The following is a 24,496-nucleotide window of genomic DNA, read 5'->3' as shown; positions in this document are numbered from 1 at the left end:
CAGCCCCAACCTGTTCTGAGTGATCAGATTGAGCACATGGAAACAGCCAGAGAGGCTGAAAGGATTTCACAGTATCCCAGAATCTCAACGTGGAGGGGTTGGAAGGGAGCTCTGGAGCTCAGCCAGTCCAACCCCCTGCTCCAGCAGGGCACCCACAGCACCCTGCCCAGCAGCACAGTGCCCAGGGGGCCCTGGAAGCTCTCCACACCAGGAGACTTCACAACCTCTCTGGGCAGCCTGCTCCAGGCCTCCAGCACCCTCACACCAAACAACTTTCTCCTCATCCTCAACAGGGTCCAGTTTGTGCCCACTGCCCCTTGGCCTGTCCCTGGGCACCACTCAGCAGAGCCTGGCCCCAGCCTCTTGCCCCCCACAGCTCCTTTAGCTCTTGCTGAGCATTGATTTTTCTCTTCTCCAGGCTCTCAGCCTTTGCTCCTCACAGAGCTGCTCCAGGCCCCTCAGCATCTTCAGAGCCTCCACTGGACTCTCTCCAGCAGCTCCCTGTCCCTCTTGACCTGGGAAGCTCAGACCTGGATACAATACTCCAAAATGAGGCCTGACTAGGGCAGAGCAGAGGCAGAGGAGAACCTCCCTTGACCTCCTGGTCCCTGCAGAATAACCATCTAGGGTGTCAGGGGTGTCTCTAAACTTGGTGTATCCACACCTAGAGGTGTGTCCACTTTGCCCTGTCAGTGCCAGGCACATGAAACCCATTTGTGCTGGAGCTGTTACCTCCTGGCTTCCCCTCTGTGCCCACTGCCCTCTGTCCTGAGAAGAGCCTCTTGCCCTCCACCCCTCAGCTCTTGCTGAGCATTGCTCAGCTCCCCTCTAGGGGCTGCTCCTCAACACCCTCAGCTTCTGCTCCTCACACAGCTGCCCCAGGCCCCTCAGCCTCATCCCAGGGTGGCCAGACTGGAAAGCAGAGAGTGCTGAGCTCCCCTCTTGGGGCTGCTCCTCAACACCCTCAGCTTCTGCTCCTCACAGAGCTGCTCCTGGCCCCTCAGCAGCATCCCCGGGTGGCCAGACTGGGCAGGACAAAGTGCCTGGAGAGGAGATTAGCCCAGCCCCTGGCTGGCCTGCAGGCCAAGCCCTGTCCCCAGGGGGGAGGGTGCTGTACTCACGGATGTCTATCCGCTGCTCCAGGGGCAGAGGGTTGTTTGTGCGTGACACCAGCTTGGTAAGGCATGTAGCTGCCAGCAACTGGGAGTAGGAGGACTGGAGGAGGACAAGACCAAAGCAAACAAAACAAACAACCAGAAGACAGACACAGGTTTATCACAGGGCTTCAGGGCCTGCCCAGGCAACCAGGCTGGAGGAGCTGAGTGCCCCCCACCCCCCGGGGAACCCTCCGCCGGCTCGGGGCGGAAGGGATCTCGGAGGTCCTTGACTCCAAGCTCCCCAGCCTGGGGCCAGGGTGGCTTCACAACCAGCCCAAGCTTGCTCCAGGCCTCACCCCAGCACAGGAGAAGAATGAAAGCAAAGCTTAAATCAGGGCTTGGGTTGGAAGGGAGCTCAAAGCTCAGCCAGTTCTGACCCCCCTCACCTGCAGGGACACCTCCCGCCAGCCCAAGCTTGCTCCAGGCCTCACCCAGACTGGGCCAACACTTCCAGGGAGGAGGACATCCCACAAGCTCCCCTCAGCCTCCTTTTCTCCAGCCTAAAGAACCTCAGTTCCCTCAGCAGCCCCTAAGAAGATTAATGCTCCTGGTGCAGAGGTTCTGGGCAGGGGCTGAGATCAGCTTCCCCACCAGCCAGGCACTGAAGAGCAGAACCCTTCCCCATGGCATCCTGGGAACATCACAGAATGGTTTGGGGGGGGAAAAAACCTTAAAGGTCATCCAGTTTGAGCCTCCTGCCATGGGCAGGGACACCTCCCACCAGCCCAGGCTGCTCAAGGCCTGGTTTGAACACCTCCAGGGAGGGGGCACCCACAACCTCTCTGGGCAACCTGCTCCAGTGTCTCCCCACCCTCACTGGGAAGAATTTCTTCCTCATCTCCAGCCTCAATCTCTCCTCTCCCAGCTCAAAGCCATTGCTCCTCATCCTGTCCCTCCCAGCCCTTGCCAGAAGCCCCTCCCCAGCTCTCCTGGAGGCCTTTCAGGCACTGGAAGGCTGCTGTAAGATCTCTCTGATGCCTTCTCTCCTCCAGGCTCTTCCAGCCTGCAATATCCACGCTGCACACCAAGCCCCTGAGGCCACTTCCCCCCATCAGTTCCCCCACCCCCAAGAGACTCTGTGGCCCATGAGACAGCTTTACATACACTCCCTCTTTCTAGAAGCAGCTGGCACTTGCTCAGGCAGTCTGGACTGTTGGTGAACTCAACCAGGGCCTTCTCTGCCTGGAGCCGTGTGGCGGTGTCCGTGGTCTCATAGAGCTGCTTGCACAGGTTCTCTAGCTGGGCTAGGCTCTGCAGAAACAGGACAAGAGAGTGGTCAGAAACAGGGTTTGCCACACAGAAAGAACCATGGCCTGCCTGCAGCCACAGCAGTGTGAGCAGCAGGGCGAGGGAAGGGATTCTCCCCACCCCGGCCCCCAGCGCAGCTCTGCTCTGCCTGCGGTGCTGTGCCTGGGGCTGGGCTCCTCAGCACAAGGAACTGCTGGAGAGGGTCCAGAGGCCACAAAGATGATCAGAGGGACAGGCTGAGAGAGGTGGGGCTCAGCACCACAGCTCTGGGCCTTTGAAACACCTCCAGGGGTGAGGATTCAGTCACCTGCCCAGGCAGCCTGGGCCAGGCACTGGTTAGGCCACACCTGGAGCCGTGTGTGCAGCTCTGGGCTCCTCAGGTTAGGAAAGAGGTTGAGATGCTGGAAGGTGTCCAGAGAAGGGCAACAAGGCTGGGGAGGGGGCTGGAGCACAAGGCTGGGGAGGGGGCTGGAGCACAGCCCTGTGAGGAGAGGCTGAGGGAGCTGGGGTTGCTTAGCCTGCACAAGAGGAGGCTCAGGGGAGACCTTCTTGCTCTCTCCAACTCCCTGAAGGGAGGTTGGAGCCAGCTGGGGGTTGGGCTCTTTTCCCAGGCACCCAGCACCAGAACAAGAGGACACAGTCTCAGAGAAGGCCCCACAAGAACACATCCAGGTGGCTCTGGAACCTCTCCAGAGATGGAGACTCCACCACCTCTCTGGGCAGCCTGCTCCAGGGCTCCAGCACCCTGCAATTAAAGAAGTTCCTCCTCATGTTCAGGTGGAACTTCTGATGGTCAGGTTTGTGCCTGTTCCCCCTTGTCCTGTCCCTGGGCACCACTGAGCAAAGCCTGGTCCCATCCTGCTGACACCCAGCCTTGAAGCATTGATCAGCTCCCCCTCAGGCTGCTCTTCTCCAGGCTACAAAGCCCCAAGCCCCTCAGCCTCTCCTCACCAGGGCTGTACCCCTCAGCATCTTTGTAGCCCTGTGCTGGACCCTCTCCAGCAAGTCCCTGGCCTTCTTAAACTGGAGAGCCCAGAGCTGGACCCAGTATTCCAGCTGTGGCCTCAGCAGGGCAGAGCAGAGCGGGGAGGAGAGCCTCCCACCAGAGCAGCTGAGCTGCCCTGCCACTGCATTCCAGGTGTGCAAGGTGAAGATTGCAGCAGGAGAACACCTCCAGAGGGAGGGCAGGGGAGGTCCCTTCCTCTCTGCTGGGGGAGCACAACTCAGGCTCCAGCTTCCAACACTGGAGAGGTTCAGGGCTTAGGGGTAGAATGAGGTGGGGATTGTTTCCCTAGAGGCCAGGCCCTGCCTCCTCTTTGCCACCAAGATAAAGCAAACACCATTCAGTGGGCTGGTCAGGGCAGGGCCAGGCCTCTGGGGCTGCCAGATAAGGACCAAGGCATGAGACAGCAGTGTCTGGGGAGACACTGGTGGCCTGGGCTGGAAAGGTGAGCTGAGGAGAGCAAGAAGCACTCAAGGCACAGCCACAGCTACCCACAAGTTGTGTTGGAAGTTGCCTGGAGAAGGAAGAGCTCCAAACCAAAAATGCTCTGCAGAAAGACCACTGAGGCACAAGGAGGACATTAACCTGGGGGAGCAGGGCCAGAGGAGGGCCCAAGAATCACCTGAGGGCTGGAAGCCCTCTGCTGGGAGGCCAGGCTGAGAGGATTGGAGTTGTTCAGCCTGGCCCCAGGGAGCCTTCCAGAACTTAAAGGGGATGATGAGAAGGATGAGGAGAGAGCTTTCAGCAGGGCCTGCTGTGACAGACCAAGGAGTGATGCTCTAAACCAAGAGGGAGATTTAGCTGGAGAGAAGGAAGCAATTTGTGGCACTGGGGATGATGAAACCTTGCCCCAAGTTGCCCAGAGAGATGCCCCAGCCCTGGAAGCATTTTAGGTCAGGTTGGTTGGGGCTCTGAGCAGCCTGCTCTGGTTGCACCTCAGGGTTTGACCCACACTCTCATCCCACAGGTCCTGACCCACACTTCCCCCCCCAGGTACTTATCCACACTCTCCTCCCAGCTCCTGATCCATACTTTCCCCCCAGGTCCTGACCCATGCTCTCCCTCCCTCCAGGTCCTGACCCACACTCTCCCCCCTCCAGGTCCTGACCCACGCTCTCCCCTCCTCCAGGTCCTGACCCACGCTCTCCCCTCCTCCAGGTCCTGACCCACGCTCTCCCCTCCTCCAGGTCCTGACCCACGCTCTCCCCTCCTCCAGGTCCTGACCCACGCTCTCCCCTCCTCCAGGTCCTGACCCACGCTCTCCCCTCCTCCAGGTCCTGACCCACGCTCTCCCCTCCTCCAGGTCCTGACCCACGCTCTCCCCTCCTCCAGGTCCTGACCCACGCTCTCCCCTCCTCCAGGTCCTGACCCACGCTCTCCCCTCCTCCAGGTCCTGACCCACGCTCTCCCCTCCTCCAGGTCCTGACCCACACTCTCCCCCATCCAGGTCCTGACCCACGCTCTCCCCCCTCCAGGTCCTGACCCACACTCTTCTCCCTCCAGGTCTTGACCCACGCTCTCCCCCCTCCAGGTCTTGACCCACACTCTCCCCCCTCCAGGTCTTGACCCACACTCTCCCCCCTCCAGGTCTTGACCCACACTCTCCCCTCCCAGCTCTTGACCCACACTCCCCCCCAAGCTCAGCCCTACTCTGCAGGGCCCCAGAGGATCACACACACCACCTCCCTTTGACCCCCTCCCTCTACCCACCAGCTCTGCCCATGGCAGAGGTGCTTTCCACCAGGGGAAAGTGTATTTAGCAAATACTTAGCCAAACTTCCACTCCCCCTCTCCCCTGATGACTTCCCCCTCCCCTCTGAGGGCAGTGTTGCTTCCAGAGAGTGGGGAAGCTCCTCTCCACCAAGCCCTGCATGGAGCACAGCTCTCACCACCAGCATGGGGCAGGCCACACCTGGAGGCCTGAGTCCAGTTCTGGGCTCCTCAGGTTAGGAAAGAGGCTGAGATGCTGGAAGTGTCCAGAGAAGGGCAGCAAAGCTGGGGAGGGGTCTGGGGGACAGCCCTGGGAGGAGAGGCTGAGGGAGCTGGGGTTGCTTAGCCTGGAGAAGAGGAGGCTCAGGAGAGACCTTCTTGCTCTCTACAACTCCCTGAAGGGAGGTTGGAGCCAGCTGGGGGTTGGGCTCTTCTCCCAGGCACCCAGCACCAGAACAAGAGGACACAGCCTCAAGCTGTGCCAGGGGAGGTTTAGGCTGGATGTTATGAAGAAGTTCTTCCCAGACAGAGAGATTGGCCATTGGGATGTGCTGCCCAGGGAGGTGGTGGAGTCCCCATCCCTGGAGGTGTTTAGGAAGAGCCTGGATGAGGCCCTTGGTGCCATGGTTGAGTTGATCAGATGGTGCTGGGGGATAGGTTGGACTTGATGATCTCCAAGGTCTTTTCCAACCTGCTCAATTCCAATGGGAACAACCCTGAGCAGGAGCTGCCAATCCCTCTGCCCTCCTCTCAGCTCTGCACCCCTTGATTGTTCATTTCTTTAAGTAACACCAAACTCTGAGATGAGTTTTGTTTTCCCTCCAGCTCTGGCACCTGGCTTCAGCTTCTCCTCCACAAGAGAGCAGCTGTGAAGCTCCAAAGGTGGCTCAAAGGCCCCAGCTCTTCTCCCTCTCATCTCCACTGCAAGCCCCAAACAACAAGAGAAACCTCCTCACTCTGCAGTGTTTTCCCCCTGCTGAAGATAAGCAACCTGTGCTCATCTTTAAAGTGATAAACACTCACAAGGAGAAGGAGCAGCTACCCAAGAGGAGCCCCCAGGGGATGCTGTGCAATTGAGCTCGGATTACACGGTTGCTTAAGCAACGCTCTTCACACCCAGGGGCTGCAAGGAGCTTCAGGCAGCTCTAGCTCCATGGGCTCCCCCTTCCCCACCTGCTGCTTCCCATCTCAGCTGCTTGAGGAAGCTCCTGGGGGGCTCAAGGTGGCAGAGGCAGCAGCCCCATTGCTCAGGGGGAGCAGGCAGGCAAGAACCTCCCCCCCACCCCCCAGGATTCCCACGACTGAAACCCCAGGAGAGGCTGAGGGAGCTGGGGCTGCTTAGCCTACACAAGAGGAGGCTCAGGGGAGACCTTCTTGCCCTCTACAACTCCCTGAAGGGAGCTTGGAGCCAGCTGGGGGTTGGGCTCTTCTCCCAGGCACCCAGCAGCAGAACAAGAGGACACAGTCTCAAGCTGTGCCAGGGGAGGTTTAGGCTGGAGGGGAGGAGAAAGTTCTGCACTGAGAGAGTTGTTGGCCATGGGAATGTGCTGCCCATGTGGTGGAGTCCCCATCCCTGGAGGTGTTCAAGAGGGGATTGGATGTGGCCCTTGGAGCCATGGTTTAGCTGTCAGGAGGTGTTGGGTGAAAGGTGATCCCTGATGACCTCTGAGGTCTCTTCCAACTTTGGTGATTCTATGATCATGCAGTGTTGGGCTGGACACCAATCCCAGCTTCCACAGATCAAATACTGCCTTGGGTTGGAAGGGATCCCCTCAAAGGTCAGCTTGTCCAACAGTAAGCTGGGATACCTCCAGCTGGAGCAGGCTGCCCAAGGCCACATCAAGCCTGACCTTGACTGGTTGCAGCAATGTGGCCTCCACCAGCTCCCTGGGCAGCCTGTTGTAGTCTCTCACCACCCTCCTTGTGCAGAGCTTCTTCCTGGCCTCCAACCCCAATCTCCCCTGCTCCAGCTCCAAGCCACTGCTCTTTGTCCTGGCATCCCAAGGCCTTCTAAACAGCCCCTCCACAGCCTTCCTGGAGGGCTCCTTCAGATAGAGAGATGCAGCCACAAGGTCACCCTGGAGCTTTCCCCAGGCTCTCAGCCCCAGGGCTCTCAGCCTTTTCTCCTCACAGAGATGGCTCCAGGCCCCTCAGCATCTTCCCAGCCTCCACTGGACTCTCTCCAGCAGTTCCCTCTCAAACTGAAGAGCCCCAAACTGGACACAGTGCTCCAGAATTGGCCTCCTTAGGGCAGAGTAGAGGGAGAGGAGAACCTCCCTCAACCTGCTGGCCACACTCTTCTTAATGCTTTCCACAACAAGCCACCTTCAGGCCCCACCAGCACCACCACCCTCAGCCAATGCAGTGCTTGACTCAACTGCCTACCACCAAAACAAAAAGCTCACCCCCAAGAGCCCCAAACCCAAGCACATGAATATGGGGCCCAAAGCTCTGCTCTTGAGATGATGGCTGAGGAGAAAACAGCAACCTTCCAAACACTCCCAAGAAGTCAGGAAGCCCCTCCAGGGCCAGGAAACATTCAAGCTTCTGAGAGGACAGCTTAAAGTCACCCTCCAGAGAGGGCAAAACAAGCCCAGGGCTGCAAATCACCTTCCACTGACTGCTGAAACTGGCTCCAAACCATTATCCAGGGGCAAGAGGAGCAAGCAGCAGAATTGGTTCACTCCAGCATGGTGTCCTTGGACTGCAGCTCCTCTAATCAGTGTGTTCACAAACACTGAGCTGCTGAATCCAGGGCACTTGAGCTTGCAAACCAAAACACTCTGATCATACCCACACCCCCCCCTCCTTGTCCACAGGGAATGTGGCAAGCAGAGAACTGAGCCAGGATGAAAGAGGTTGTGGAATAAGGCAGGGAAAAGGTGTGGGCAAGGACCAGACAGCAACTGGAGATAAACCCTTTGGAGATCCAAGGCTGTTGAGTCCACAGGGGATTCAGAATTCCAGCATGGGGGAGTGGGGGGTGGAAAGGACCTCTGGAGCTCAGCCAGTCCAACCCCCCCCTGCTCCAGCAGGGCACCCACAGCAGCTTGCCCAGCAGCACAATGGATCACAGCGAGGGTTGGAAGCTCTCCACACCAGGAGACTCCACAACCTCTCTGGGCAGCCTGCTCCAGGCCTCTAGGAGACTCCACCACCTCTCTGGGCAGCCTGCTCCAGGCCTCCAGGAGACTCCACCACCTCTCTGGGCAGCCTGCTCCAGGCCTCTAGGAGACTCCACCACCTCTCTGGGCAGCCTGCTCCAGGCCTCCAGGAGACTCCACCACCTCTCTGGGCAGCCTGCTCCAGGCCTCCAACACCCTCACAACAAGCAACTTTCTCCTCCTGCTCAGCTGGAACCTCCTGGCTCCCAGTGTGCGCCCCTTGGCCTGTCCCTGGGCACCACTCAGCAAAGTCTGGCCCCAGCCTCTTGCCCCCCACAGCTCCTTTAGCTCTTGCTGAGCATTACTCAGCTCCCCTCTGGGGCTGCTCCTCTCCAGGCCCTCAGCCCCAGGGCTCTCAGCCTTTGCTCCTCACAGAGCTGCTCCAGGCCCCTCAGCATCTGTGGAGCCTCCCCTGGACTCTCTCCAGCAGTTCCCTGTCCTTCTTGAACTGGGGAGGCCAGAACTGGACACAGTATTCCAGATGTGGCCTCAGTAGGGCAGAGCAGAACCTCTCTTGCCCTGCAGGCCACACTCTTCTTGTTGGACCCCAGGTGACCCCTGGACTTCTTGGCCATGAGGGCACATTGCTGGCTCCTGGGCAACTCATTTCCCACCAGCAGCTCCCTCTCTGCAAAGGGCTTGCAAGAGCTGCAGGAAACAGCTGCTCAGCAGAGAGAGGAATCCTGACCCTTCCCTCGCCAGAGTCCTCAGTGCTGAGATCACAGAGGCCAGAAGGTGTCAGAACACTCAGGTTTGCTCTGCTTGGGTGGCTCTGCCTCCTCAGCCCCTCCAGATGCAGTTCAGTCAAGCAGGCAGGGGTGGCTCCTTCCCTCCCTGTGCCTTCTCCCTTCTCAAGGCAGGACGGCAGAGCACCAAACCAGCTGGACGAGAGCAGGTTCAAGCCTGCCCTCCACTGCTCACCTACAAGCCCAGAGCCTGCTTCAGCTCTCACCAGAGCTCAAGATCCTAATGAGCAGCACAGAACCATCCAGGAAGTGCTTCATTTGCATATCCCTAGAAGGACATTAACTTTCCCTTGCACCGAAGTGCAAGCATTTGCAGTGTCACAGCCCAAGCTTCTCAGACCCCCCAGGGGCTGCCAAGGGTGGCAAAGCATCAAGTCACCTCTCAAAGCACCAAGTCACCTCTCACTTGGGTGCCAGGGGCACAAGGAACACAGCCAGCACAACCCAAAGCAGCCCTGGGGGCCGTGTGAGGCAGGCAGGGGACAAACCCAACACTAATGAAACAATGAACACAACACAGCAACTGCTGCCTGGCCCTGCCCTGCTGCCTGCCTCTGCCCTGCACTGCTGCCTCTGCCCCGCACTGCCTCTGCCTGCACTGCTGCCTGCCTCTGCCCCGCACTGCCGCCCAGCTCTGCCCCTGCCTGCACTGCTGCCTGCCTCTGCCCCGCACTGCCGCCCAGCTCTGCCCCGCACTGCCTCTGCCCCTGCCCCGCACTGCCGCCCGGCTCTGCTCCGCACTGCCTCTGCCCCGCACTGCCTCTGCCCCGCACTGCCGCCCGGCTCTGCTCCGCACTGCCTCTGCCCCGCACTGCCGCCCGGCTCTGCCCCGCACTGCCTCTGCCTTGCACTGCTGCCCCGCACTGCCGCCTGCCTCTGCCTCACGCCTCTGCCCCGCACTGCCTCTGCCCTGCCGCCTGTCTCTGCCCCGCACTGCCGCCCCGCACTGCCGCCTGCCTCTGCCCCGCACTGCTGCCCCGCACTGCCGCCTGCCTCTGCCCCGCACTGCCGCCTGCCTCTGCCCCGCACTGCCGCCTGCCTCTGCCCCGCACTGCCGCCTGCCCCGCACTGCCTCTGCCCCGCACTGCCGCCCGCCTCTGCCCCGCACTGCCTCTGCCCCGCACTGCTGCCCCACACTGCCGCCTGCCTCTGCCCCGCACTGCCGCCTGCCCCGCACTGTTGCCTGGCTCTGCCTTCCACTGCTGCCTGCCTCTGCACCGCAGTGCTGCCTGGCCCTGCCCCAGGATCATGCCATAGGTTTGGGTTGGAAGGGACCTTCAAGATCCTCCACTTCCAATCTCCCCCCTGCCATGGGCAGGGACACCTCCCTCCCACCAGCCCAGGCTGCTCAAGGCCTCATCCAGCCTGGCCTTGAACACCTCCAGGGAGGGGACAGCCACAACACAGCTGGGGGAGAGGAAGGGAGGGGGGGAATTTAAGAAGTTCTTTTACAGCATTCAGCCAGCAAGCAGAAGTTTCCCATTGCTAGAAAATCCAACTCATTGAAGGCAGCAGCCAGCTGAAAGTGGCAGGAAAGTGCCAATTTGTCTGACTGCTGTCAAGATCTTCTTGCCTGATGTTTTTCTGGTGTGATTCAGAATCACAGCAGAGCACTGAGCACTGCAGGCCTGAGTGGAACAAGTTCACTTCAAAGCCTGCAATTTCACTGAGAACTACCAAGCAGCAAGGAGAGCTCTCCCATGGTACAGGCAGCTTGAGTGAGCTCAGCTGAGGGAGTAAGGGAAGGCTGAAAAGGTGGAACCTTTGCTGCTGCCAAACCTGCAGCTGGGTGTTGATTTGCACACAGCAGGCTCCCAGCAGGTAGGTCCTGGAGAGGCAGACAGCCCCCTGAGCACACAGGGGGAGGTTAAGCCACCACTCCTGCTCCAGCTCAAGTCCCCACCCCTGCCCCAGCTCAGGCCACCACCCCAGCAAGAACACAACACAACACACAGGGATGTCCTGGCAGAGAGGGACCTGGGGGTACTGGTCAATAGTAGGCTGAACAGGAGCCAGCAGTGTGCCCAGGGGGCCAAGAGGGCCAAGGGCATCCTGGCCTGGGTCAGGAGCAGTGTGGCCAGCAGGAGCAGGGAGGTCATTCTGTCCCTGTGCTCAGCACTGGTTAGGCCACACCTGGAGTCCTGTGTCCAGTTCTGGGCTCCTCAGGTTAGGAAAGATGTTGAGCTGCTGGAAGGTGTCCAGAGAAGGGCAATGAGGCTGGGGAGGGGTCTGGGGCACAGCCCTGTGAGGAGAGGCTGAGGGAGCTGGGGTTGCTTAGCCTGCACAAGAGGAGGCTCAGGGGAGACCTTCTTGCTCTCTCCAACTCCCTGCAGGGAGGTTGGAGCCAGGTGGGGGTTGGTCTCTTCTCCCAGGCACCCAGCACCAGAACAAGAGGACACAGCCTCAAGCTGTGCCAGGGGAGGTTGAGGCTGGATGTTATGAAGAAATTCTTCCCAGCAAGAGAGATTGGCCACTGGGATGTGCTGCCCAGGGAGGTGGTGGAGTCCCCATCCCTGGAGGTGTTTAGGAAGAGCCTGGATGAGGCCCTTCGAGCCATGGTTTAGTTGATCAGATGGTGCTGGGGGATAGGTTGGACTTGATGATCTCAAAGGTCTTCTCCAACCTGCTTAATTCTAGTTCTATTCTTTCCTCTGCCCACCTGCAAAAGTACAGAAGCCACAGGCCCAGAGCAGACAAAAGCACCAGGAGAGCACACTGCAGAGTGCAATCACCAGCCAATTGCACCTAAAAGTAGTTTAACTTGTCAAAGAGCTGCTCAGGAGGACTTTTGGTTGACAGCCCTCAACAGCAGCAGCTTATTTGGTTCAGCCTGGAGAACTGCTTCCCATTTCCAGAGAGAACAAGAGGTGAAGGGAGAAGAAATCATGGACAGGCTTGGGTTGGAAGGGACCCCAAATATCAGCCAGATCCAAGCCCCTGCTGCCATGGGCAGGGACAGTTCCCTTGCTCAAGGCCTCATCCAACCTGGCTTTCAACACTGCCAGGCTTGGGGCCTCCACAGCTACTCTGGGCAGCCTGTTCCAGTGTCTCACCACCCTCTGGGGAAGAATTTCCTCCTAATGTCTCATCTCAATCCACCTTGTTCCAGTCTGCAGCCATCAGCCCTCATCCTCTCACTCCAGGCCTTTGCACAAAGTCCCTCACCAGCTCTCCTGCCGCTCCCTTCAAGTCCTGGAAGGCTGAGAAGGATCAGACCATCAGAGCACATTTTGTCAGAGAGAGATCTTACACCACCCAGCATCCAAAGGATGCCACCAGTGAGATGTCAAGCACCAGAGCAGACAGCTGTGTGCAGGAGGCCAGCAGCAGCAGCAGCAGCTGGCTGCAGGAGGCCAAGAGCCAGGACTCCACCAAGTTCTCCACTCCTAGGCTGTCTGCTTCAAACCTCCCCCCCAACCCTCCCCACCCCTTCATCTAGAGAAGATGTTCAGCAGGCTGGGGCTGCTGCCAGGAGCTCACCTTCCACCTAAGCACACTCCAGGTGTCAGCTAAGAGCTGAGGGCCAAGCTGGCAGAGGTGAAAAGCTGAGTCCCCCTTAATTCCATCCAAAGTTTGGCCCCTGAGACACTGAAGTTGACACCAGACACCTCCAGCTCCCAGCCTGAAATCCAACTCTCAACACCCACCCCTGGTGTGCTGCAACTGTGGTGCTGAGCATCCAAACAGCTCCCAACAGGGGGAAAAAACCCAAACCCAGCCCACCCCACCCTAATCTGCTGAAGAACCACTGCCAGCTCCATTTTTAGGCACTGCTTCCACCTCCCCAGGTCCACAGCATCCCCTTGGGACATTCAGAGCCCAGCACAAGTCCCCAGTAAGAGCTTCCAGTGGCACATGGAAGGTGAAAGCTGAAACTCCAGGCAAGGGGAGGAAGAAACCAGGAGGAGGACTTGGGAATGCTGGTGGACAATGAGCTCTCCATGAGCCAGCAGTGCAGCCAAGAAGGCCAATGGGAGGCTGGGAAGATGCTGAGGAGCCCTGGGAGCAGCTCTATGGGGAGCAAAGGCTGAGAGCCTGGGGAGGAGCAGCCCCAGAGGGGAGCTGAGCAATGCTCAGCAAGAGCTAAAGGAGCTGTGGGGGGCAAGAGGCTGGGGCCAGGCTCTGCCCAGTGGTGCCCAGGGGCAGGCCAAGGGGCAGTGGGCACAAAGTGGGAGCCAGGAGGCTCCATCTGACCATCAGATAAAAACTCTCTGGTGTGAGGGTGCTGGAGCCTCACTTTAACGTGAAGCTTCTGAGGCTGGGCACAGGCAGAAGCACAAATTCAAAACAAGGTCATGTGAGCTGTCTGGGAAGTGGAAAAGCTGCTGCAAAACAATTTGCTCTAAGACCTTGGGCCTACTTTTCAGCCACCCAGAATCATCTGATTCTCCCTGCTCCTGTATCACTGTCACTGAATCCTTTGTTTACAGGCATGGAGGGGAAAGCTCCACAGCCAGCCTGGACTACCCCATTCCCACCCCCCAGACTGCAGGGCTCACTCACCAGCTCCAGCCCTTGCTTAAAGATGAGAAGCAGGAAGCTGTTCAGGTTGGCAAAAATACCTCTCAGATCACCAAGGCCAAGTCTTTCACCCAGCACTGCCAGGACCCCCCCCAAGCCATGGCCCTCAGCACCCTCAGGACCTCAGCTTTGAACCCCCCCAGGCTTGGAGACTCCACCATTGCCCTGGGCAGCCTGGGCCAAGCCTGCACAACCCTCAAGGGGATGAAATTGTTCCTCATGGCCAAGCTGAACCTGCCCTGGGGCAACCTGAGGCCATTTCCTCTAACCCTGTCCCTTGGGAGAGGAGACCAAGCCCCACTTCCCTCCAACCTCCTTTCAGGGAGCTGGAGAGAGCAATGAGGTCTCCCCTCAGCCTCTTGTTCTCCACCCCCAGGTCCCTCAGCTGCTCCTCACCAGCCCTGTTCTCCACAGCCTTCCCCCACTTCTGTTGCCCTTCTCCAGCTCCTCAATGTCCTTCTTGGAGTGAATGGCCCAAAACTGAACCCAGACTTCAAGGTGCAGCCTCAGCAGTCCCCTGGGGACACCTCTTGTGAGGTTCTCTTTCATGAAGGCCTCAGAAGTTTGTCTTCAACCCTCCCTGCTGCTCCACACAGAGCACAGCAACTAACTTCAGGCCAGATGTAGCTGCCTCTAAATATCACTTCTGTGCTTCCTCAGGTATGAGCACCCCAGGTGCAACAGCAGGCAGCTCCCTCTGCACATCCATCACCCAAGCCAAGCCCCTCAGGACACAGCAGCAAGACTTTACCTCCCCTGCTCCACTCTGCAGGGCTCCTGCCAGCCAGGATTTATTGGCAGGTCCCCAGGGCCACCAACCCAGAACCAAACCCCAGCAGCAGCTGCCAGGAACTCAGCTCTCCCTCCACATCAGTCACCCTGAGAGTCAGCACCACTGCTGCCTGCAGCCCCTGAGACCACCCGGGGAGGGAACCTCACGCTGCTGAGGCAGGGGAAAATCAGGGGAGGGGAGGGCAAGAGAGGGGGGAGGGCAAGATGGGGGGAGGGCAGCATCACCCAGGCAGGGCACAGCAGGCTGCTCTCAGCTCTGGCTGTCCTGCCCAGGACCTCCAGCCAGCTGCAGGTGCCTTCAGCTGTACTTGCAGAGCAGTTCTGCCCCCGGGGCAGCACCCTCCAAGCCTCTGCCGTTAAACTTTAACCCAGCCAGCCGGATCCAGCCGCTGCAACCCCGCAGCTCCCACTTCCACTCACAGAACGCTCTGGCTTGGAAGGGAACCTCCGGAAAGGTCATCCAAGTCCAACCCAGCCCCGCAAGAAGCTCACCTCAACATTTTCACCCGGAAAGGCGGGGGGGGGCAAAGCAGAGCTTTAAAGCAACAAGGTTTCACTTGCCGAAGCGGGGCAGGTAGGGCTGGGTCAGAGCAGGAAAGGGAGAGCCTGGGAAGCGTTTATCAGGGCAGCAATCCCTCGGCTTGCCCCCCCACCCACCCCCTCCGCGAAGCTCAGCCCAGAGGTGCTTCGCTCCCAGCCTGCCAGCTGCCCGGCGCTGCGCTGAGTTAATGCACTGCTCACCCTTGCGGTTCAGCGGGGGAGCGGGAGAGGCAGCTCCCTCGTTTGGGACGGGCAGAGGTAACATGGAACTCTCGGCGGCACCGCACTCCGGGCAGGCTTTTGGACGCCCAGCCAAGCCTCCCCCGAGCGCAGCCCCGAAACGTTATGCAAAACCCAAAGCCCCAAACAAACCAACCCCCGAGCAGCCAACCAACCAGCCAACCAACCCCGACCGTTTCCTCCTGCCGGGGCTATTTTTGTTTCGTCTCTCAGTGACAGCGCAGAGCCCCTCCGAGGGCTTTTCCAGCCCACCCGGCAAGCCTGGCGGGGTTAAAGCCGCTGCCACCTCCCGTTTGCCTCCTGGCTCCTGCACCCCCCCCGGGTTTGTTTGAAGGCCAATCCAACCAGCTCTACCTAAAGGGCAATTCTCCCCCCGCAGCTGGCAAAACACGGAGTCAAAGGAAGGCGGCGGGGAAAAGCCAAGGCGCCCATGCCGAAGCCGGGGCGCGGGGAGGCTGCAGGCGGCAGGCTCCTGCCTGAGGCACCGGGAGAGGGGAGGCAGAGATGGGGCTCCGGAGGCGCCGGAGCGCGGCCCAGGCTGAGCCTTTCGAAGCAGGGAGAGGATCCCCGAGCCTCCTCTCCCCGAAGCTTCGCTACCGGCGTCGTCATGGAGCTCTCCCGGAGAGGGCTGAGGCCGCTCGACCGGTAAACACCGGCGCCTGCCGCCGCCGCGAAGCGCCCTGCCCGGCAGCTCTTCGCCCCGGCGAGGCCGAGCCCGGCGCGGCGGCGAGGCACGGCGAAGCCTGCGGCTCGGTCCACACCTCGCGAAGCGGGAGCGGGGAGCGGGGAGCGGGGGCCGGGCCGCGCCGCCGGCCCCGCCAGGCCGCTCGCCCCCCGCGCCCGCCATGCCAGCCCGCCGCCCGCCCCGCCGCCCGGCCCACACGCAGCGGAGGCACCGCGCCGCCCGGGCCTCGCGGAGCGCCCCCCCACACCGGCACCGCCGCCGCTCCGCGGGGCCTCGCGGGCCCGCCGCCGCCCCCGCCCGCCGAGGGCCTCCCCGGGCCCGGCCTAGGCTCACCGCGCCGCCACCGAGACCTAGGCCCCGCAGCAGGCCAACCGGGCGGGGAAGGAGGGAGGGAAAGAGGGAGGGAAGGAGGGGAGGCGCATAGGCGGGCGGCCTGTGGGAGCGGTGCGCATCTGCCCGTGCCCCTGCCGCCCCCCCTCACCTGCACATGATCCGCCATCTTGCTCCATTCATGCTCCGCTCCCCTCCGCCTCCGCCGGGCCCGGCACGCGCCCGCCGCGCCTGCCCCCCCCTTCCCCTCACACCCCCCCGCGGCCTCTTCCGCCCGCGCGCACGCGCCGCCGCCCCGCCCCTCTGCGCCTGCGCGCAACGCGCCGGCCCGCCCGCCGCGCCCCGGCCACGCCCTTCCACGCCCTGGTCACGCCCCCCACGCGCAGCGGGCGCCTCCCCGCGCAGCCGGCGGTGACGCCGTGACGGCGGCGACGTCGCCGAGGGGAGGGGCGCGGTTTGTTGACAAGGCGCTTAAAGGGGCCGCGCCTCGCGCCCGCCGCTCCCAGCGAGCTCGGCGCCGGCCGCGTCCCGGGCAACGTCCGTGCTCCAGTGACCCCTGCAGCGGTGCTCCCGGCTCCTCCCCTGCCCCCCCGAGCCAGGGCTCCCGGCTCACCGCACTGCTGCCCGGCCAGGGCTGAGACTCGTGCCCCGGCAACCCCTGCGCCGCTGCTCCCGGTTCCCTGTGCCGCTGGCCCCGTGTCCCAGCTCGCAGCGTCCCGCAGGCATCTGCCGGGCTCCCTCAACCAGTGCTGCCGCTGCCCCCAGCCAGGCGCCAGCCTCGTGCCCCAGCAGTCCCTGCACCGGTGCTGCCGGTGCCCTGCAGCCGTGTCACCAACGCCGTGCACCGCTGCTCCTGGTGCTGCCGGTGCCCTGCAGCCATGTCACCAATGCCATGTACCAGTGCTCCCAATACCCTGCATCCATATAGCAAATCCGATGCTCCCAATACCCTGCAGCCGTGTCACCAACTCCATGCACCAGTGCTCCCAGTTAGACGTGAGCCTTGTGCCCCAGCGCAGCACCAGTGTCACCTTGTGACACCAGGGCACAGCACCCGTGTCCCCACAGCCCTGCACCCCGTTCCTTGCACCAGTGGCCTCCGGTTACCCAGCCCAGCACCAGGACCACCAAACAGAGCCATTGGTGCTGCCCACAGCTCTTCCTCCTCATTGCTGCTATCACCTTCCCAGCCCACCCCAGCTGCATCACAGCCCTGGGGGCTGCACCACCCTTACTGGGAGCACTGGTTTGGACTGGGATGCCTGGGAGTGGGTATATCAGCAGAGGTGGTGGTGGGGTGTTGTTAGGCCAACAAGACCACCCTGGGAGCTGCCTCTGGAACCATTTCCCAGATGGGAAATGTGAGGCAGGGCTGTGGTAGGGTGCCCAGCGCAGGTGCTGTGGGTTGGGAGGGTGTGGGACTGGTTGTACTGGGGCTGGGGGTCAGGGAGGGCACAGAGCTGCTTTTACTGTGTCTGTGCCACCAGATGCCCCTTCATAGCATCACAGAACTGTCAGGGCTGGAAGGGACCTCAAGGCTCAGCCAGTTCCAAGCTCCCTGCCATGGGCAGCTCACAGCTGCACCCAGCCTGGCCTTCAACACCTCCAGGCATGAGGCTTCCACCACCTCCCTGGGCAACCTGTGCCAGGCTCTCACCACCCTCATGGGGAACAACTTCTTCCTTGCATCCAATCTGCATCTCCCCACTTCTAGATTTGCTCCATCTCCCTCAGTCCTATCACTCCCTGGCAGCCTCAAAAGTCCCTCCCCAGCTTTCTTGCAGGCCCCCTGCAGATCCTGGGAGGCCACAGGAAGGTCTCTTTTTGGTAAGCCCACAGGAAGCCTGCGGAGGAAGCAGAAGCAGCCAAGCACACGTCACACAGCGAGACTCAGCGTGACGGCAGCATCCTGCTGGGACGGGGACAGAGACCTGGGACTGGGCTGGGACCCCCCCAGAACCCCCTCTCCACCCCAGGGCTGTGGGACAGCATCGGGGAGACGCCATCAGAGGGGCAGCACAGGAGGATGCTGGTGGCTGGAGGATGGAGGAGGCAGTGGTGAAGCAGGGTGTGCTCTATCTCCAGCTGCAGCAGACATTTGGGAAGGTGAGGAGATGGTGGGGGAGGGGGGCTGCTGGGTCCGTTGGGCTGTATAGTGGGGTATGGGGGGGATAATCCCAAGGGAACGTGCCGCTCCCACTCGTTAGGACTCCAACCATCTTTTGGCTCTTCATCACCACCCACTGGAGCGGTAGGGCTGGGCAGGAGGGTGGAAGGTGGTGGGGACACTCCACCAAGAGACACTCCCTCCCCAAAGCTCCCTCCCACCCTCCCCAGCAGGGGCTCAGAGCTGTGGCATCAACAGCTGCAGCCCCAGAGCCTTGTGGCCTCAGTGGCTGATTGCAGCCAGGGTTTGCCAACGGCTCCGTTGGCACCGCGCTTGGGCAAGAAGGGGAAGGAGCCACCCAGGTGTCTCATGGGCAAGGTTTGCTCCCCATGGCCACTGGGCCTTCTTCTCCATGGCCACCAAATCTTGCTCCCCATGGCCACCAAGTCTTTTTCCCTATGGCCACTCCTTCTTGCACCCCAAAACCACTGAGTCTTGCTCCCCACCGCCACCCTCAGCTGAGGCTGCAAGTGCCACAGGCAGGGTGGCAGGCAAGGTGGCAGGCAGGGTGGCAGGCAGGGCATCACCTTCCTGCCATCAAGACCACTGCCACCACACACCATGCCCACAACGGTGGAGGACAGGGCAGAGCTGTGGAGACGGAGGGCCACGGTTCAGCAGTGCCCTGGCAGTGCTGGGTTCAGCCTTGGGCTCCATGAGCTCTTCCGAGCCCAAACCCTTCCATGATTCCTTGATCCCGAGGAGATGAGAACTCCTGGAAGGTCAGAAGCAGAGCTGGCTGGTGCTGAGCTTCCATCCCTCTCGCTGCTCCTCTCTGCCCACAGCAGAAATGGAAGAGGTTTTGGGGGGTCTTGTACCGGGACAGCTCCTGCTCCACCGCTCGCCTGGAGCTCTTCGAGGGCTCCTCCCCACCGGCCCCGGAGAAGCTGCGGAAGGGGGAGGGCAGCAAGAAGCTGGTCAAGCTGAGCGACTGTGTGCACGTGGCAGAGGTCAGCAGCAATGCCAGCTGCCCCAGGGAGACCACCCCCTTCCTTCTGGAGACCACAGACAAGAGGTACCTGCTGGCTGCTGCCGGCACCGAGGCCGCCGTCTGGATCCAGCAGCTGTGTGAGCTGGCCTTCCCGGTAGGGACTGGGGCATGGCACTGGGATCTGGGTGGGGGGAATCCTGGGGGGGGATGCTGTGGTGTGACATGCTGGGGCAGGCCATGTTCTGCCCTCTGCTCACTTGCTGCTGTTGTTTGGCTCGGAGGAGCAGGCTGCAGGCAAGGATGGGCAGCAGACCTTGCTGGGCACCAACAGTGACTTCTCCATGGAGGAAAACTCTCTCTACAGCTCCCGGGGCAAAGGTAGGCACTGGAGGTTGGGGGAGGAGAAGGTTCTGTGGAGCTGAGGTTGCATGCACAGCAGGCAAGGATGTTCCTCAGCATCTCCTCTCTGGGGCTGCATGCGCAGCAGACAAGGATGTCCCTCAGCATCTCCTCACTGGGTTGCATGCACAGGAGGCAAGGATGTCCCTCAGCATCTCCTCACTGGGGCTACATGCACAGCAGGCAAGGATGTCCCTCAGCATCTGCTCTCTGGGGCTGCATGCACAGGAGGCAAGGATGTCCCTCAGCATCTCCTCACTGGGGTTGCATGCACAGCAGGCAAGGATGTCCCTCAGCATCTCCTCACTGGGTTGCATGCACAGGAGGCAAGGATGTCCCTCAGCATCTCCTCACTGGGTTGCATGCACAGCAGGCAAGGATGTCCCTCAGCATCTCCTCACCCCCCTTCTCAAGACACCTTGGCCAGTTTTGCACCAGGGAGCAGCCCTCCCCACAGCTAGATGCAGGCTGCACAGTGGAAAGTCTCCTCCCCAGGACAGCCTCTTCCTGCCCTGTGGTTTGGCAGGGCCTGGCCCTTGCTCTGCTATCAGGCTGCTCCCTCGTGGCTGGAGCCGCTCAGCCCTTATCGGCCGGACGCTGCCTGACCACTGCCGCAGCTGCTGGGTGTTGTGAGCCCCACAGAACCCCTCTGGGGTGTGAGGTGCAGCTCTGCTCTAGCAGGAAGGAGAGCTGCTCCTTGCATCTGTTAAGTCAGAGAATCATGGGATTGTTTGGGTTGGAAAAGATCTCCAAGGTCTTTGAGTCCAGCCAGCAACCCAACACCACCATGGTCACCAAACCCTGGCCCCAAGTGCCATGGCCACAGGTTTCTGGGGCACCTCCAGGGATGGGGACTCCACCACTGCCCTGAGCAGCCTGAGCCAACCCTCAAGTGGAAGAAATTTGTTCCTCATATCCAACCTAAACCTCCCCTGGGGTAGCTTGAGGCTGCTTCCTCTTGTCCTGTCGCTTGTTCCTTGGGAGAAGAGACCAACCCCCACCTCACTCCAACCTCCTCCCAGGGAGCTGTAGCAAGCAATGAGGTCTCCCCTCAGCCTCCTCTTCTCCAGGCTAACCAACCCCAGTTCCTTCAGCCACTCCTCATTAGACCTGCTCAAAGACTTCTCCCTTTCCCCCATCCCCAGCTGGCTTGGAGCAGGCCTTTGAGGTGACGGTGAGGGCCACCGAGTCCTCCGAGCGCTGCCAGCTGCGGGGCCAGTTCCTCCTGCGGGCTGGAGAGGAGGCCTTGGAGCTGCAGCACTTCCAGACCTTGGAGCTCCTCTACCGCTGGCCCTACCGCTTCCTGCGGCGCTTCGGGCGGGATAAGGTAGGCAGGACCGGGGAAGGGTGGGCTGGGGGTGGGCTGTGGCCAAGGGGGGACCTGACCCTGCCCCTGCCACTCCCCAGGTGACCTTCTCCTTCGAGGCCGGCCGGCGCTGCGCATCTGGAGAGGGCAGCTTCGAGTTCGAGACCCCTGAGGGCAATGAGATCTTCCAGGCTATCGAGGCTGCCATCAGCCTGCACCGGGGACGGGCAGCCGAGGAGCCGCGGCCGGGTGGCCCCGGGGACGATGCCTCCAGCTGGCCACAGGGGCACCAGGAGCCCGGCGGCACCAAGTGTCCCTCGCTGGAGCCCGGCTGGGAAGGGAGGGTGCCGAAAGCCAAGCCGGCCACGACCCCGTGCAGCTGCCCCGGCTGCGGGGAGCCCTCGGGCACCTTCCTGTCCTGCCGCGGTGCTGATGTGCCCCACGCCGAGCACTGCACCTCCCCGCGCCGGGCACCCCCCCAGGTGCCAGAGAAGAGCTGGAGGCAGGAGGCTGCGGCCAGGGGGGCTGCTGAGCCCAACTATGCCGTCCCCTTCGACACCATCGCCAAGAACCTCATGGCTTGCCAGCTGGGCAGCTTGGGCCAGCACCCCAGGAATGTCTCTGACCCTGTCTATGCCAGCATCAGGGAGGCAGAGGGGCAAGAGGGCAGCCAGCCCCCTCCCCCTCCCAAGCCCTACCACATCTACGACGAGCCCGAGGGGCTGTCCCCTCACAGCGTCTACGACGAGCCCCAGGAGGTGAAGGGGGAGGCTTGGAAGCTCCAGGCGGCCCCAGAGGAGCCCAGCGGGCACCAGTACCCCTACAACCCCCAGCGGGACGACTACGCCGTGCCCAAGAGACCTGTCCCGCTCCGGCAGCCCTTCCCGCTGCGGGGCAAGGAGTGGCTGGGGGACGCCGACTACAACAACGTGGCCCCCCAGCTGGCAAAGAAGAGGAACCTGCAGTGAGTGGGGTGGGGAAGGAGAGGAGGAGAAGACCACCCCCGGCCTGCGGCTGGCAGCACCCCCTCACCCCAAGCCTCTGCAGCAGAGCCGAGACCCCCGCTCCCCGCAGCTCAGCGCATCCACCCGTGGCTGGAGGGGACCAGACGTCCCTTAGGAGGTGCGGGGCACATCTGGGCAGCTGTGGAGCCGCCAGCCGGGATGCTCCCACTGGAGGGCACTGTGGGCCCGCAGGACGGGCAGGGCAGGCAACTGGTTCCCCCACACCCACAGCCCTTCTGCTCGCACCCCAGACGCCTGAGGGCCAGAGCCGGGCAGCTCCCCGGCTTCTCGCCCTGACGAACTGCGGAGAGCCCAGCGCTGCGAGCTGCCGATCCTCCTGTGTCTCCCTAGGGATGCAGATCCTGCACTCGGGATGCAGGTGGACGATGCACGGCCCTGGAATGCTTCACCCAGCACTGGTTGGTCCTTAGGGATGCACATCCCGTACCATGGATGCATCCAGATGGTGCTGAGCTCCGGGACATGCTGGCTGCTGATCCACGTTCCTAGGGGTGCACATCCCACAGCATGGATGCAGCCAGATGGTGCTGAGCCCATGCAGGTCCATCCTGCACATCCCATCTTATGGATACAGCTAGATGGTGCTGAGCCCATGCAGGTCCATCCTGCACATCCCATCTTATGGATACAGCTAGATGGTGCTGAGCCCATGCAGGTCCATCCTGCACATCCCATCTTATGGATACAACTAGATGGTGCTGAGCCCATGCAGGTCCATCCTGCACATCCCTGGGGATGCACATCCCATCTTATGGATACAGCCAGATGGTGCTGAGCCCATGCAGGTCCATCCTGCACATCCCATCTTATGGATACAACTAGATGGTGCTGAGCCCATGCAGGTCCATCCTGCACATCCCTAGGGATGCACATCCCATATAATGGATACAGCTAGATGGTGCTGAGCCCATGCAAGTCCATTCTGCACACCCCTGGGGATGCACATCTCATCTTATGGATACAGCTAGGTGGTGCTGAGCCCATGCAGGTCCATCCTGCACATCCCATCCTATGGATACAGCCAGATGGTGCTGAGCCCATGCATGTCCATCTTGCACATCCCTGGGGATGCACATCCCACAGCTTGAAGGCAGCTTGAAGATGCTGAGCCCACAGAATGGTTTGGGCTGGAAGGGACCTCCAAGCTCCTTCAGCCCCAGCCTCCTGCCGTGGACGTGGACTCCTCCTTCCAAGCCCAGGCTGCTCGAGGCTTCATCCAACCTGTCCTCCAACACCTCCAGGCTTGGAGCCTCCACAGATCCTCTGGGCAACTCCTCCCAGTGCCTCAGCAAGCCTCCTGGGGAAGAATTCCTTCACCACTCCAGCTGGCGAGGCACCCCCCAGGGGATGCCCGTGGCCAGCCCCCAGCAGCCGCCAGGGCTGGGCAGTGTCTGTCCGGAGGTCACCACCACATCCTCCTCGCTCCCCGAGCCCGCTGCCAGCAGTGCCTCTGCCTCAGCCCCCAGCTCCTTTGTAGGTTTGATTAGGATTCTTTTTTTGCTGGTTTTTTTTTTTTGGTTGTTGATATTTCTATTTCATTTTTTTAATTATTAAACCACTTTCCAGCTCCTCTGAATTATGGATGAAGCACCCAGCCTCAGCAGCGTGGTGACTGTGCAGTGCCAGGCTCCCCTCTTCCCACTACAGCCAGAGCAGGGCCTGACCTGCTCTGAGGCAACCTCCTCTTCCTCCTGCTCCTCCTGCTCTCCTGCTTCCACCTCCTCTAGCCCCAAATCCCCATCAGCTGATGTTCTCCTGGCATAGAATGGTCCCCAGGTTTCACTGGTGCTCATCACCCCCTCCCCAGTGCACACCAGCTCCATCCTCATGTTCCCCAGGCTCCACTGGTGCCCATCACTCCCTCCCCAGTGCACACCAGCTCCATCCTCATGCTCCACTGGTGCCCATCTCCACTGCACACCAGTTCCATCCCCATGGTCCCCAGGCTCCACTGGTGCCCATCACCCCCTCCCCAGTGCACACCAGCTCCATCCTCATGCTCCACTGGTGCCCATCTCCACTGCACACCAGTTCCATCCCCATGGTCCCCAGGCTCCACTGGTGCCCATCACCCCCTCCACAGTGCACACCAGCTCCATCCTCATGGTCCCCAGGTTTCACTGGTGCCCATTTCCAGTGCACACCAGCTCCATCCCCACGGTCCCCAGGCTCCACTGGTGCCCATCACCCCCTCCCCAGTGCACACCAGCTCCATCCTCATGCTCCCCAGGCTCCACTGGTGCCCATCACCCCCTCCCCAGTGCACACCAGCTCCATCCCCACGGTCCCCAGGCTCCACTGGTGCCCATCACCCCCTCCCCAGTGCACACCAGCTCCATCCCCATGGTCCCCAGGCTCCACTGGTGCCCATCACCCCCTCCCCAGTGCACACCAGCTCCATCCCCATGGTCCCCAGGCTCCACTCGTGCCCATCACCCCCTCCCCAGTGCACACCAGCTCCATCCTCACAGTCCCCAGGCTCCACTGGTGCCCATCAGCCCCTCCCCAGTGCACACCAGCTCCATCCTCACA

The 24,496-nt window shown here is 61.3% G+C and overlaps 2 protein-coding genes across 5 annotated transcripts in view; one reads left to right on the top strand and one right to left on the bottom strand.

Moving 5' to 3' along the window:
* XPO7 (exportin 7) overlaps positions 1 to 16,376 on the bottom strand; it is a 64,901-nt gene extending 48,525 nt beyond the window's left edge. For both annotated transcript variants that reach the window (XM_068156455.1, XM_068156456.1), the window contains exons 1-3: positions 16,288 to 16,376; positions 2,262 to 2,408; positions 1,122 to 1,215 (exon numbers count right to left, since the gene is read on the bottom strand). In XM_068156455.1, coding sequence (XP_068012556.1) covers positions 1,122 to 1,215; positions 2,262 to 2,408; positions 16,288 to 16,305 — 259 coding nt within the window. In that variant the 5' untranslated portion in view covers positions 16,306 to 16,376. The remainder of the gene's footprint in view (positions 1 to 1,121; positions 1,216 to 2,261; positions 2,409 to 16,287) is intronic.
* Positions 16,377 to 18,031: 1,655 nt separating this feature from the next.
* Positions 18,032 to 23,540, top strand: DOK2 (docking protein 2). 3 transcript variants are annotated; one of them, XM_068156453.1, is made up of 5 exons: positions 18,032 to 18,242; positions 19,092 to 19,388; positions 19,516 to 19,612; positions 20,779 to 20,960; positions 21,041 to 23,540. In XM_068156453.1, the coding sequence occupies exons 1-5, from the start codon at positions 18,180 to 18,182 to the stop codon at positions 21,905 to 21,907; spliced, it is 1,506 nt and encodes a 501-aa protein (XP_068012554.1). In that variant the 5' UTR covers positions 18,032 to 18,179; the 3' UTR covers positions 21,908 to 23,540. The 3 variants fall into 3 exon arrangements, with proteins under 3 accessions (XP_068012554.1, XP_068012555.1, XP_068012553.1); XM_068156454.1 differs by having other exon boundaries at positions 19,089 to 19,388; positions 19,522 to 19,612; XM_068156452.1 differs by having other exon boundaries at positions 19,089 to 19,388.
* The last annotated feature ends 956 nt before the right edge of the window (positions 23,541 to 24,496 follow it).

The sequence above is a fragment of the Melanerpes formicivorus genome, unplaced genomic scaffold (assembly GCF_026170545.1).
Source record: "Melanerpes formicivorus ecotype bairdi unplaced genomic scaffold, bMelFor1.0.p_v2 SCAF_34, whole genome shotgun sequence".
Taxonomy (NCBI): Eukaryota; Metazoa; Chordata; class Aves; order Piciformes; family Picidae; genus Melanerpes; species Melanerpes formicivorus.
Note: the sequence above shows the minus strand (reverse complement) of the source record. Positions and strands in the feature narration are given on the sequence as shown.